This window comes from Anolis carolinensis, chromosome 5 (genome assembly GCF_035594765.1).
Source record: "Anolis carolinensis isolate JA03-04 chromosome 5, rAnoCar3.1.pri, whole genome shotgun sequence".
Lineage (NCBI taxonomy): Eukaryota > Metazoa > Chordata > Lepidosauria > Squamata > Dactyloidae > Anolis > Anolis carolinensis.
This window is the reverse complement of record NC_085845.1, coordinates 9,772,342-9,785,920: the sequence shown is the minus strand read 5'-3', so window position 1 is coordinate 9,785,920 and position 13,579 is coordinate 9,772,342. Positions and strand designations below refer to the sequence as shown.

Sequence of the window (13,579 nt, the reverse complement as noted above, 5' to 3'; positions counted from 1 at the left end):
CTTCTCAAGTTGATGCTAGACTAGTTCTTTCCACCAGCTTTTTCCTCTCCCTGCATTGCTCGCTTTATATTTGGATCAAAGTGGAAAGCAAAAACACAAAGCTGTAGGAAATGGGTTTACTGATCCAGAGGCATTGGACTCCAGTGGTCTATTTTGACCATGACATACAAACTGGACCACAGCCAGTGTGCTGCAGTGGCTTGAATGCTGGACTAGGACACTGGGAAACTAGGGTTCAAATCCCTGCTCAGCTATGGAGAACAACTGAGATACCTTGGGAAAGTACAATTATCTCAATTTTAAAGGAAGGCAAGGGCAAACCTCTGAAAAAAACTGTCCAAGAAAACCCTAGAATGGTGTAACCATGACTGTATCCACAATGAGGAATTATAGCACATTAACTCAGTGGCACTTATTTCCCATGCCAGTAAGGTAATGCTCAAGATCCTACAAGGAAGGCTTCAGCAATACATGGAGTGAGAGTTGCCAGATGTCCAAGCTGGGTTCTGAAAAGGCAGAGGAACGAGAGACCAAATTGCCAACATCCGCTGAATAATGGAGGAAGCCAGGGAGTTTCAGAAAAACATCTACTTCTGCTTTTTATTCTAAAGCCTTTGACTGTGTGGATCATAATAAACTGTGGCATGTTCTTGGTGGCATGGGGATACCAAGTTACCTTGTCTGTCTTCTGAGAAATCTGTATAAAGACCAAGTTGCCACAGTAAGAACAGACCACGGAACAGGAGACTGGTTCCAGATTGGGAAAGGAATATGGCAGGGCTGTACACTATCACCCTCCCTATTCAACTTGTATGCAGAACACATCATGCGACATGCGGAGCTTGAGGAATCCAAGGCCAGAGTTAAAATTGCTGGAAGAAACATTAAGAACCTTAGCCAGGAAATCAGAAGACGTTTACTTCTTGGGAGGAGATAAAATAATGACGAGCAGAGACATCACACTGGCAATGAAGGTCCGCATAGTCAAAGCAATGGTATTCCCCATAGTAACCTATGGATGCGAGAGCTGGACCATAAGGAAGGCTGAGCGAAGGAAGAGGGACGCTTTTGAACTCTGGTGCTGAAGGAAAATCCTGAGAGTGCCTTGGACCGCAAGAAGATCCAACCAGTCCATCCTCCAGGAAATAATGCCCGGCTGTTCACTGAAGGGAAGGATATTAGAGGCAAAGCTGAAATATTTTGGCCACATCATGAGGAGACAGGAAAGCTTGGAAAAGATCATGATGCTGGGGAAAATGGAAGGAAAAAGGAAGAGAGGCCGACCAAGGGCAAGATGGATGGACGGTATCCTTGAAGTGACTGGCTTGACCTTGAAGGAACTGGGGGTGGTGACGGCAGACAGGGAGCTCTGGTGTGGGCTGGTCCATGAGGTCATGAAGAGTCAGAAATGACTATGTGATTGAGCAGCAACAACTCAATGCTATGTAATTGGGGGGGGGGGGTTGTAATTTTGTGAAATATTTACCCTTCTCCATCAGAGAACTCTGATGCCACAATAAGCTATAAATATTAGGATTTCCATAGGACAGAGCTATGGCAGTTAAAGTGCTGTCAGGGTGCTTTCATCCCACAGCATGGATGTTTTCATTAACAATAGAAATAAGCATTGAATTTTGTTCATGAACACAGAGTTCAATTTACAAACATTGTTTAAGCAATATGATAAAATTCTGATTTCATGTCACCATTCAAATTGACTGCTATCTCTGAACTGAAGTGATGAGATGGAAAAGATAGAAGAGCCTCGCTGACAGCAACATGAGAGACATCCCACGGTGCCTTGCCTTGTGAGGAAGGCATGGGAGAAAAACCAAAAAAAAGAACAAAATAGCACATATTCTCTGCCATCTTGGGCTTTTCCGATTAGGTTTCATTACATTAACATGTTCAGAGGAAACACCATAAGTAATTGTGACAAAACAATATGTAGCAGAGGGCTTCAAAAATGAGGCAGTGTTGTCAATTATGTTCAATTTCAGCTACTGAAATGAAATGACTAAATATATTATATTGGGAATATTTCTTCTTGCCCTGCTCTTCCAAACATGTTAGGGAGGAGACTTAATTCCCACAGCAACTCCCTCTCTGTAGCATACATATATTCTTACACCAATTCCTATATTGTCAATAAAATATTACAAAATGGATAAGAATTATTTTCTTTTACAGGATTAAAAGACGTGTGGTGGGAAACCCTTTGTGCGGTTGAAAAAAAAAGTTTTTATTTCCAACGTGTCGTTAAGGCAAACATCTCCGATGATTTCATTGTTAAACAATGTGTGTGCCCTGAACAATTACTCCAAGGTGATGAATTCCTCTGACAGACAACCTGATGTGATTAAAAGTCATTTTAATGTTCAGAAAAGGCTTAAAGAGCAAAGCGTGAGTCTTACCATGCCTGAACAAATACTTCAGAAATTATGTTTTAGAAAAGAGAACTGAACTCTAATTTACTAGCTGTAGTACACGTCAAGCTCACGCGCCCTATTTTCTCAGAGAGTTGTGTAGCACAAAAGGCAACTCAATCATGTCACCCAGAAGATGACACAACTCCTTTGCCTTTACGAGTTCAGGACCTTCAACAAACATGTGACTGAGATGTTGAAAAGCTACCCTCAACCCTATTCCTGCAATTATTATGCTCCAGAGTTTATTAAGCACAGGAGGGAAGGGAGAAAAGAACGCCTGATAAAATCAAATCAACTGGTTACTCAACGCTGAAATGACAGTTTCCCTACCTGAATAAACACTGAAAACGACGCCTTTGGAGATTCAGTGAAGCAGCAAGTTAATTTATTTATTCATTTAGATATTACAAATACCTATCTCGTACCCTGAGCTCCATATGTACATTAAATAGGCACAAATGGTTCCAATCTTCATTACACAATTGAACTACGGTAAAGGCAGATATCCAGATACTTTAGGGAATGCTTAATTTCTGTGTAGAAGAAAGAGGTGTGCAAAGGAAAGGAGCTGCATGCATATTACTTTCAGAGTGAACTGCTGACTGGAGCTAAATTGCAGACCAACTATTTCCAGACCACCCATCCATCCTTGCCCTGCTTACATTACAGAAAAAGTAACTGGTCAGGAGAAGACAGGACTCATTAGAAAAGTCTGGAGAGTGCCTATTTTCACTCCAGCACCTGGAGAGATATTATGTCAGAGAGGGACTTGAACAGGTGCAACCAAGTAACAAAGCAACACCTGCTGACATTCTCCTTTCTACACAACCATTAAAGGTACAATAACCCTATCCAGTTTTTGCTCTGACAACCCTAAAGGTCAGTTGTTCTCAAAAGGCTTAGAGAACAGGAACAGATATGTTGTCCTAGAAAAAGTTGAAAAGGAGTGTATAGCTTCAGTACATATACATCTCCAAGACACTTGGTATGAGGTCTTTGGTAGAACTCACTGCATTAGCAACAACTCAAGATGGGAAAGTAAATCTGGGCATCAGAAGTCAATTCATCAGTATTCTGCTAAACTGGGATCTTCTACACCTTGGCATTGATTTGCATTGCACTGCACTGAGCAATGTCACTTTATTTCTAAGTCAGTGGTTCTCAACCTGTGGGTCCCCAGATGTTTTGGCCTTCATTACCCAGAAATCCTAACAGCTGGTAAACTGGTTGGGATTTCTGGGAGTTGTAGGCCAAAACACCTGGGGACTCACAGTTGAGAACCATTGTTCTAAGTGAATACTATTTTAAACTGCTCTATAATAAGGAACATTTGGCACTTACACCATATCAAGAAGGAATAGGCCTCAGTTTATAAAACTAAAGTATGGGCTCATCTATACAGGCAATACAACCTATATTAACCACACGTTTGATCCTGGCTGTACCTATGATGTTCCTGAACTTCTGATACATATTGCAGGTTATTCTGGATTAATATCTGCATGCTAAGAAAAGTCAGGGATGCACCACAGCTTGACTTAAGTACTGGAGCAATCCCACAGCTTCAAGGCAGCAGGATCAGATCTGATTTGGACTGATTTGCTGTTCTCATGGGGCATTGCCACCATCCCCTTTTCTCTGTGTTTGTAAGATTATGCCCATGTTGTTGTCACTCCATATGGGGTACTGGCCAATTTGACCTCATGTGACCAGGAAGAAGATGGGGAGGTCATTCCTCCACCTTCCTCCTGCTCATGAAGGCACCTCTGCTGATGCCAGCATAGAAGCCCACAATGGCCAGGAGATTTGTTGCCATCTGAGATTAGCACTGGTGATGAGGCCAGTAATGTTGTAGATCAGCCTGAGACTGATGGGTTCACTGATGTTTTAGAGAGGATTGTGGGATTGTCTGCATGAAGTGATGAAGGGAATAAAGTTTCTGTCAGTGAGAAAGTTGACAGGAAAAATGAAAGTGCAAGGGAATTAAGTGATACAGAAGACTCCCAGGAAAAACCTGGAGATGCAGAAATCAACATAGACCTCCATTTACAGACCAAAGCAGACAATAGGTATTGCAGGGTAGAGAAGTTGTGTGGGAAAGTGGAGAGAGATTTCAAGGGAGGCAGAATGCTTTCATGGCCAGCTTTTAATTGGCAGGGTGTTACTTTCAAGTTAGTTCTGGCAACATGTCGTATGGAGTAAGAAGATAGGCCTGAGTTCCTGATTCATGTTTCAAGTCAAGCCCTTTGGTTTTGGGATTCAAGTGTATTGGAAGTTTCTGTGTTCCTGTTTTAATATTCATGATCAAGTTTTACTAAGGATATATTTCGCTTGTGGACTTTCGCTGTTCTTGTGATGTGTGGTTATTCCTGGACTGGATTACCTTTTGAATCTGTTTGAGACTTTGAGATTATTGCTTATAGCTAAAGTTTTTTGGATATACCTTTTCCCCCCTCTATTCCTGCATTTTTCTATACTTTTGATATATTCTACAATAAACTGTTTGCTTATATTCTGGACTCTTTAATGAATGTTTTCCTGTTGAGTAACCTGCATTTCAGCTCAGTTTGTTCAATGAGGTGCTTTTGATATATTTGTATTTTAAAATATGTACATTTGTTTGATACCTAATATCCACCCACCAAGCCTAATTTTAATCTACCTCACAGTGTTGCTCTAAGACAAAGCAGTACCACGAGGGAAGGATATAAACTTATTACAAACAGGCCTTACATGCAAGTGGTGTCTGCCCTTGCAGGGTTTGTTTCACATCTTTTGATGTCTATGAAATCTTTCAGATGAGAAAACAATGCAAATACCAAATAGCTCTTGGGTCCTTTTTGCCTACCATGATACTTCCCTTCTAGACCCAAACCTTTTCATTTCCCTGGGTGACTTAACTTACCCTTATCATCAAAACAGCTTTCCTGATGTCACGAACTCCATCATAAACCAAGCGGGAGGCATCTATGAACTCATTCTCTTCAAACGGCTGCGGGACGTTTGCACTTAGGGCTTCAATGGCGACTTCGACTTGTTCGGCAAAACGTGGCATAACTAGATTAAACCAAATGAAAAGCAGTGAGAACGCAGGCCTCCTTTCATGTCCCTTTTCCTCTCTTGTCCTTGGGCATCTGTACTTTCCAGCTGGCCTGGAACACATGCTGCTCGTTGTAGCATCAGGGCAGGGAAAAGCCTGGCAAACAGCTTTGAGCCAGCAGAGTAAATGTGTGAACTCCAAAGGGGAGCAGAACCCTCCTTATCTATCACCTCAGATAGCATGTGATGAAGAACTTAACTGTTACTCTTACATGCAATAAAGTAAATGTGTGAGGTTTAGGTTCAGCATATCACTGTTTCGGCTCCAAATTAATTTCTATGATGACCTCACTACTCCGCCTTATGCAGATAATGGCAAAACCATTCCTTGGGTGGCTCCTCAAAGTCCTTCTGTTGGTTAAATTGCCACCCATCTTAGTATTTTTAAAATAAGATCCGTATTTGGATTACAATCAAGGCCAACTGTAGTCTTATGATGACTGAATTAGAAGGCAGAGTGTGATAGTATGGGTTCATTGGTACCAGGTGATCATGATCTAGCTATAGACATCCAACACCATATGCCCAGGTAAGAGGTACCAGAAGATCAAACATTTTTATTTGCACAGGAGAGGGAATTCTGAATTTTTAGATCAGCTTCAAGAATACCACCAACAGCAACACTCCTTTCCCTTATGATCTGAACGGCATAATTTAAGATTCTGTCTTTTCGGTTCCTTTCATTCACTGAATCGACTAATAGAGTTGAAAGAGGCAGTCACATCATCCTAAAAAAACCAGCCATGTCAGTCTGCTCATTCAAGATAATAGACACTTCAGTTCTCAATTGAATGGCTGTTGCGATATTAGGTAACTTCACTGTCGATTGGTTACATCCAAGGGGCTTGTGCTTACTCAGGTCAATGGTTCTCAACCTGTAGGTCCCCAGATGTTTTGGCCTTCAACTCCCAGAAATTCTAACAGCTGTTAAACTGGCTGGGATTTCTGGGAGTTGTAGGCCAAAACACCTGGGGACCCACAGGTGGAGAACCACTAGTTTAGGCAATTGTTTGCAGTTGGGCCCAGTATATATCTCCTGAGGTACATATGTAAGACTATGGTATAAAAATGCTTGATATCCCTGCTTCAATTTCCAAAAATTATTTTAGCACCTATGAATGAATTTCTATATTCTAAATTTCTGAATCAAACAACTAACTACATTGTTGACTTTTGTCTGTCTATATCTTAAAATAAAGGCCCTTCTACACAGCCATATAACCCAGAATATCATGGCAGTAAATCCCAAAATATCTGCATAATCTGAGTCCACACTGCCATATAGTCCAGTTCAAAGCAGAAAATATGGGATTTTATTCATCTGTGTGGGAGGGACCTAAGATTTGTTCTTCTTTGGAAAACTGGAAAGCAACAAATATTCAATAAAAATGTATTTACTGTAACCTAAAACCATTATATCAGATCCAGATTCTGGGGCAGGAGAGAAATATCCTGGCACTCCTTTCTGTGACATGGCCTTTATTTAAAGATGGCAATCATGTCATCCCCTAGTCTTCTCTTTTCCATGCTGGGCATGTCCAACTAGTTCTACCTTTTCCTATAGGTTTTGTTCTTAATACATCTTCTCATCCTTGTCACCCTTGACAAAACCTGCTCCAATTTGTCTATATCTTTTCTAAAATGAGGTGCCAAAAACTTAATGCAGTACTCCAAATGGACTAACAAGTGCAGAATATATTACTTCCCTTGTCTTGGAAATTAAGGCTGGCTGAAATATTATTTGCCTTTCTGGTGGTTGCATCACAGTGCTGGATCAACCTTCCTTTATTCCATACCAACAGCTGCCTCCAGACACTAACATCTATCTCTCACTCTCCCTTCTCTCCATTTCCCATTTTCTAATTTTATCCCTTTCTCCAGCTCCCCTCAATCCTCATCTTTGACATCTCCCCCACACTCACACACATGCACAAAATCACATCTAGAAACAAATGCCTATGCATGTGTGTGTAGTTGTAACAGGAAGTTACTAAAACTTTATTCACTCAGTCTTCCAATCCTGAAGGAGTTTTCCTGCCTTCTCTCTACTTACAATAATATATGTTGGCCAAAATCTGATTGTTAACCTCAACTAGCATAGACCCCTGAATCAATAGAAGTGTCAGTGGACCTGAAGTACTTGAAACCAGCAACAGCCTTTGTCCATAATAAGTGCTATTTTTTCTTCTTAATCATCTTTAACAGCCCAGATAATCAGTTTAAAAAAACAACTCAAATTTGGGACAAAGCCGATTTGGCATGTTCGTCCATTACTTTTCATGGACAAGGGATTCCTGATGAAAATGTGTAGGCATCTATATCCTTAACTCTAATTTGATAAATCAATAGCTGAACACTAGCTGGACAAATCAGGCCTTGTCTCCTTGACAACAGCTCTGGCTGGTTCCAGAATTCAGGTATAGGTTGTCGTGAGTACTCCACAATATGCCTGGTAGTTAGCTTTGAATTCATAGAGCACAGTCACCTTCAAATTGGATAAAATGTCCCACATAACCTTTTATTCATTTTAGCTCACAAACTCTAATATAGCTGACTATGAACAAGTAGTTGCTTCTTTCTACTAAAATCTGACATATAAGGTTCCTTAAAGCACATGTGAGAGAAACCTGTTTCTAAATTCCAGCAATGAGTAGAACATGAAGGATGCTAATAGCTATATGTGAGCCATTCCCAGTATTAATGGTTGGGGCATGCATGCATACTTTATGAATATGTGCATAATGGCCACATTCATTTTTTATTTCTGCAATATATGGATGCTCACAATGTCTTAGATAGGAGAGAAAGGAAAAATTGAGGAAACTGCTTTGCTGAGTTGCACAGAAGTACTAATCGCCTTGAACAGTTTTTTGAAATGGAATTCTTTTGAAATTGAACTGATTCTATGCTGGGATAATGTTCAGCATTTGCATGATTGCATGATAAACTGACAGCAGGACTCAACAAGTCAAAGTTTTAGAATTGATGTTATGGAATTGAAAATAGAGAGGCAAATTATTTTCTACTTATATGGGAAACAGTAAAACTATTTTTTTCCTCTTCACTACAAGTCACTAAAAGATTTCAGACATTTGTTTCAGTTGCACAAGAAATGTACACATTGGTACATTTTCAATGCAGTATTGTAATTTCAACAATTTTGTAAAATAAAATTGTTGTCTTCTTGACCGCTCATTGGATGCTAATAAGTCTACTGGAGTTGCAAACCAAGATGCAGTTGCTATGTCAAGAACTCACTAGGTCTCTATAAGCAAGTCCCACCTGTCTGTTCCAATAGCAATATGGAAAACACCAGTATTAATCTGCTATGGAATGTCACTGTGAAGATTCAGGAGATAATACCCCAAATCAATTTATAGTCACAAAACCAGAAAAGCCACTGAATCAGTGGGAACTGGGTAAACCAACATTTGTGCAAATATGACTGATTAAATTTGTCCATTCTGGTTGGGACTAGATAGTAGATTTACTGTAGATACTAGTCTCTTGCATTTGTATGGAATCACTACCTGTTCCTTATTTATTTACTCCATGTAGCACCAAGTTTTTTATATGCCAGTGTAGAAGGGCCTTGAGATGCTGGGATTATTTACTCCATGTAGCACCAATATGGTAGTCTGAATGTTGGACTAAAATTTTGGGAGGCCAGTGTTTGAATCTCTGAATAACCACGAAGCACACTGCCATATAAAATCCAGATTATATGATATACACTTGATATATGGTAGTGTAGACTCAGCCGAGTCTACACTATAATCCAGTATCTGATTCCAGATTATTGTCTTTGGACTGGATTATGTGAGCACACTACCATATAATCCAGTACAAATCAGATAATCTGGATTATCTGATTTGATAATCTGGATTGTATGGCAGTGCAGATCCAGCCTGGATAAGCTTGGCAAGTTACAATCCCTCAGCTTCATTTGAAGGCACTGTCAACCCCCACCTGAACAAATCTTGTCAAGAAAATCCTGTGATAGTGTTGCTGTAAGTCAAAGACTTCTTGCAGACATTTAACACCAAAGCACTGGGCATTTCCTTAGAGCAAAGAAGCATAGGCCTTATCCTGAGGTTACTACCATCACTACCAAGAGATATATGGGCAGTTTAGGGGTTTCTGAGGGGTATAAAAAACACAAATGAACGCTATATAATACTCTTTGGTGGTGCCATAATTTGCCACCCATCCTACCTTCAAGAAACCAGAACATCTCTAACATGTACGTTTGCTTCAAGTGACCACTTTTTTTCATGGGTTTTTAAAAAGAATTTTGAATAAAAAGGTCAGATGTGACACACATTCATTAAAGAAGTGAGGAAGGAATCCTAAATGTAGGCAAATCTCATTCCTGGCAGCTCCTTTGGAGAGGGATTCAGCATCAGAAACACCCCTCTGGTGTCTCATCTTTCCCTGTGTGTCTGTCACTTCCACCGCCTCCAGAAATCGAAGTCATGCAGGATGTTACCGAAGCAAGATAAAAATCCCCAGAACAGCAGTGAGAATTACGCTGGCAAAAGACTCAGGCCAAGTTGCCAGAAGAGCAAGCTATGTACTTAACCTTTTCCACCCACTTTTTCTGCCCTTTAATGAATGTTCTTCAAAAGGCATATTATCCTAATGCGATCTGGTTCTCGTGTTAACAAGGTGAGAGCTGATGATGCATAACCGCTGTTGGAGGATGATGACAAGCATATTCTTTAGATTTTTTAAAAAAGCAAGAGAGCAAAAAGTGCTTCTTTTGTGTTTGGAAGAACAAAGAGACATCACCTATAACCTCCCTTCTTTTCACATTTCTGAACTTTGTGCATCATTTGAGAAGCTCTGCTTGCTCAGAGCTTGGCAGGAAAAACTCTCAGCCTAAGTGGTATGCTTTGCGTGTGACTCACTGGAGTGAAGCCTGTTACAGAAATTAATCTATCCAAAATAAAATTATTCTGCCAGCCTCTCCCATATCGACATCCTTTATAATGCTTCAGTGGGTGCATTCTTCAAAGTGGTCTCTTCTTATTTAATGTGCACAGCGTATCAACCCCTGACACTCTAGAAAAAAAGGGGAAAACAAACCAAAAACAATCCTGTGCGGGTTGATAGAAAACACAATTCTAAATCGTTGAAGGTTCTGAACTGAACATGTATAAAGCCTCTACAGTTTAGGCTCATACCATCTCAAAATGTGTATCTCCTCATATTAGCTTGCCCAAGTCTTATGATATATCTGAGAACAGCTTTCTCTTGGTTCCACCACCCTTGCAGGCTCGTCTGGTTAGGACAAGAGAAACAGTTTTCTTGGTGGGTATTCTTAGTTCCTAAAAACCTGTTGACATAAGAATGTTTTGACTTGTCATCAGGAGATGACAAGTCAAGACTTACATCTGACTCACAAGAAGCACTGCTTGACTATCAAGCAAAAAGTGGGTGCTAGAAATAACATCGTACAAAAGCTGACTGGCACTGCCTGGGGATCACAACTAGTCACAGTGAAGACATCTGCTCTTGCGCTTGGCTACTCTGCTGCTGAATGTGCATGCCCAGTGTGGAATACATCTCACCACATTAAAACAGTGGATGTGGCTCTTAATGAGACATGCCACATTATCACAGAATGTCTACGCCCCACACCAATGGATAAATTATACTGTTTAGCCGGCATTGCACCACCTGACATCCGCCGGGAAGTAGCGGCCAGCAATGAAAGGACCAAGGCATTGGCATCTCTGGCCCATCCCCTGTTTGGATATCAGCCAGCATGCCAAAGCCATAAATCCAGAAATAGTTTTCTAAGATCTACAGAGATACTCTCAGGAATACATTAGCAAGCCAGAGTCCAAAAGTGCAGGCTAAAACCTGGAATCCCAATCAGTGGTTGACGCCGGATGAGAGACTCCCTCCTGGGCACACAGAAGATTGGGTAACCATGAGATGCAGAGCCAACCTTAAGAAATGGGGCTACAAAGTGGAGTCTACGACATGGGAGTGTGGAGAAGAGCAAACTACAGACCACCTACTACAATGCAGCCTGAGCCCTGCCACATGCACAATGGAGGACCTTCTTAAAGCAACACCAGAGGCACTCCAAGTGGCCGGCTACTGTTTCAAAGGACATTTAGTATAATACCAAGTTTTGAAAACTTTGTGTTTTCAAATACATTACAACTTGTACCCTCAGTTCACTTTATGATAAATAAATCAGGAGAAGAAGGGACTATTCTATCCTTCTCAGGGAGGGAATTCCAATCTGGGAGCAGCTGCCAAGAAGACCTTCTTCCTTGATACTGTCAAATAAGCTTGAGTCCTCATCTACACTGCCATAAAACATCCAGATTATTTGCTTATTGAAGTCAGGAGACAAGAACAATCAAACAAATAAAAATCACAGCATAATCGTCTTAATTCTATCTGCTTCTTCAAGGCAATATATTCAAGTCAACTTTATTTATATTCTGTCCCATCTCCCCTTGGGGACTGGTGGCGGCTAACAACATGGATAGCAGCTATTATCTGCTTTGAACTGGATTATCTGAGTCCACATTGTCATATAATCCAGTTCAAAACAGATAATCTGGATTTTATACAGCTATGTAGAAGAGGCCTAAATCATGACCTCATTCAAGGATCTTCTTGGCTAAAGGAGGTCTGCCATTGCTTTCTTCTAAAATTGAGACACTGCAACTTGACTCAGATCACTCAGTGGGTTTCCATTGTTGAACAGGGATTTGAACCCTGGTCTCCCAGAAATTTAACCCAACAGTCAAACCATAATAATAATAATAATAATAATAATAATAATAATAATAATAATAATAATAATAATCAACTTTATTTATACCCCTCTTCATCTCCCGAAGGATTAGGGACAGCTTACACTGGGAGAAGCCCAAAACAGTATTACATCAATAAAAACAGAAACACAATAAATCACAGTATAATAACACATCTTACAAAAGTTAAAATAACTTAAAACATAGACAGTAATCCCAATCAGAAGTCAAGCACCATATGATATGGGCCATTTTAAGGGGAAATGGAAACCTGAAAGTGCATATTCTTCGGTGACTAGGGATGGGAGCTACTAAAGGTAATAAAATGCATGGAATAGCCAAGGCCTAAGTAAAGCGCATGGAAAATTAATTATCAGTTACGAGAAGGCACCTGTCACATTTAGTATTGACATTAGTATTTTGTATAACATCTCTCTTTGCATTTTACTGCTATTAATCCTTCTGCATAGTTTGAACAATTGCTTCACATTTTCTTTCTGACATCTTTGCAACATTTTTGGAAACTGATTCTCTATCTTACTTGCCCTCGTAAGTAAAAATAGCTGACTTTTCCTATGTTTCTTCTGATAACTGTCAAGACAATTGTGCTGTCTCTGTAACTCTCCACTGAACTTTTGCACCTAGTTAGCAAGGCACCAGCATCATGTCCTTCTTGGCTGCCTACAAGTTTCATGTTACCTTAAATACTGTGTGAATATCAAAGTGTTTGCCTTGCAACTTCTAAGTTTAAAATCTAAGAGTCAAAATGTTCTGATATCCTCTCACCAAGAGTTTCATTGTAATGCTTGTACAATGTCAATACATGTCCTCCTCTATCACTGCTTCCATTCCCTCCTCAGAGGCTTGGTCTTGTAAGAGTAGTAATATAGTAAGGCAAGACAAGCATGAGCATAGGGTAGGTGTGGGCAAAGCTGAGTAAGGAATCATTTTAAGGTTGGCTGTGCCTGTAAGTCAAGTAAAGATGTAGTTGAATAGTGGCTCATTCACAAAAACTTGCCAGTGGTTGTAATCCCAAACACAAATTGGAAACAGGTATAATTGTTGGTAATAATGGGTTGCTTTTAACACCAGATTCCAAGACAAGTATGGAAGTAGCATGGTCTGGAATGCCAAAGTGATTCACATTTTAAGAACATGGTGCCGGAATTTGACTGTAGAGAACCAGTATTCAATGAATTAGCTATGTAAGCCTGTTTTAGTATAAAATATATAAAGCCTATGGTGGTGCAGTGTGTTAAAGTGCTGAG

At 40.2% G+C, this 13,579-nt stretch overlaps 1 protein-coding gene across 8 annotated transcripts in view; it reads right to left on the bottom strand.

Moving 5' to 3' along the window:
- Positions 1 to 13,579, bottom strand: part of ctnna2 (catenin alpha 2) — a 701,347-nt gene that overhangs the window by 62,997 nt on the left and 624,771 nt on the right. For all 8 annotated transcript variants that reach the window (XM_062981834.1, XM_062981832.1, XM_062981833.1 and 5 more), the window contains one exon: positions 5,335 to 5,486. In XM_062981834.1, the coding sequence (XP_062837904.1) occupies positions 5,335 to 5,486 (152 nt within the window). The remainder of the gene's footprint in view (positions 1 to 5,334; positions 5,487 to 13,579) is intronic.